At 40.9% G+C, this 1,710-nt stretch overlaps 1 protein-coding gene across 1 annotated transcript in view; it reads left to right on the top strand.

The window, feature by feature from the left end:
• The first annotated feature begins 344 nt into the window (after positions 1-344).
• LOC107081052 (sortilin-related receptor-like) overlaps positions 345-1,710 on the top strand; it is a 14,323-nt gene continuing 12,957 nt past the window's right edge. Inside the window, exon 1 of the mRNA XM_015369264.1 lies at positions 345-374. Coding sequence (XP_015224750.1) covers positions 345-374 — 30 coding nt within the window. The remainder of the gene's footprint in view (positions 375-1,710) is intronic.

Here is a 1,710-nt window from a genome sequence, read left to right as displayed (position 1 = left end):
GCTGCGTGCAGTTAGCCTCGCTCCGTGCAGTTAGCCTCGCTGCGTGCAGTTAGCCTCGCTGCGTGCAGTTAGCCTCGCTGCGTGCAGTTAGCCGCGCTGCATGCAGTTAGCCTTGCTGCATGCAGTTAGCCTCGCTGCATGCAGTTAGCCTCGCTGCACTCAGTTAGCCTTGCTGCATGCAGTTAGCCTCGCTGCATGCAGTTAGCCGCATGCAGTTAGCCTAGCCTTGGAGCTAAATGATCCTATCAGCCTGTCAATCAGCCACACTTTCTAACAGACGACTGTGACGTCAGCGCTGTGGAGGGAGGTGGTGAACATAACAAAAAGCGCATGCCTGCCGAAATATGCATCCCCAGTCGCGGGAGCACGCCTTGGTCTGTACAAATATTCCTCTTGTGGGAAAAAATTGTGGTTATTTGGCAGATTAATTTCCAAAAGTACCGGTGTTATCAACAACATTAAATCCAAAGATTTTGTCCGAGGTACGGCTGATTTATTTGTTCTAGTCTCTTGTTATTCACACACAACAATAAACTGTGATGCCGACGGGAGTTTGGAAACTGCAAAGCTTTGTCTTACCGGTAAGCGGAAAAACAAACACGCATCTACACAGCACAGCGTTCACAGACCAGTGTGATGCATTCAAGAGCATCAGATAGCTATGGTGCATTCAAGGAAAGAGACTAAACGGAACTTAACTCATGTACTCAATGTATTTATTAAGAAACATTGTGGGCTTTCTTACAATACTGAATGCTCTATAATTGTATTTCTGTAATTTTTTGATTATGCGCATCTGCTAGCTTTTATTCTAAAAAAAAAAAGTGCTTTGGAGCACATACTTTTTCACTTTTACTTGAGTGTTTTTAAACTGCTGTATCTATACTTCTACTTGTTAGGTTTATTCTTTATACATAATACTTTATAACAAATTACATTAGTTACTTATAAAATGTTTTATAAGTAACTAATGTGTGAACTTTTGACACCACTGGAAATACGTCACCAATCCGACGACGAACCAAACAGCTCTACTGGTCATTAAAGATTAAATATTTATCTTGCACATATATTAAGAAGTTTTTTCATTCTATAAGAAAATGTTTTGTTGCTTTTTTTTTTAATGTCTTAATCAAGGTCATTGGGTGAGTGGGGCGGTGCCCTAGCGCCCTCTATTGGCTAGTCACCACTGGTTTGCAGTCTTATAAGACTATTGGATGATGCACAAAGCGACGTGGAATTGATGTTTTTAAATTGTATGATCACCGTTTACGATGAACGGCGTTCACACACGACATCCATCTGTGCTGCCAGAGACGTCAAAACAAATCTGAGGAAAATAGACCAACTCAGGTTGCTGGTTTGAGGAGAGACTTTCAGATTCGGTCTAACGTCCCACAAACACATCAGCCTGCTGCATTAGCAAACAAAATCAGCTGCATTTTCAATCCCAAATGAAGTTAAACCTTTATAGGACACACAGTGAAATAATTTGAAAATCAAAATTTCCAGCTAATAGTTTTATTGGAATCAGGGCAAGACTTTATTACGTTTGGAACATTCAAAAAATCTGGATATTTTGATGGTAAAAATGAATGTCAATGAAATAACAAGAAGCGGCAAGAAAAAGTAGCCTGGTGAGACCATCCTGATCTCGCGAGCTTTCAAGGTTTCACTCGTTAATCAGTCTGGAGACTCTCCGTTGAAGAA

Source organism: Cyprinodon variegatus, unplaced genomic scaffold, assembly GCF_000732505.1.
Source record: "Cyprinodon variegatus isolate N-32 unplaced genomic scaffold, C_variegatus-1.0 Scaffold2764, whole genome shotgun sequence".
NCBI classification, from domain to species: Eukaryota; Metazoa; Chordata; class Actinopteri; order Cyprinodontiformes; family Cyprinodontidae; genus Cyprinodon; species Cyprinodon variegatus.
The sequence above is the reverse complement of the archived record's forward strand: the minus strand, read 5'-3'. Positions and strand labels throughout refer to the sequence as shown.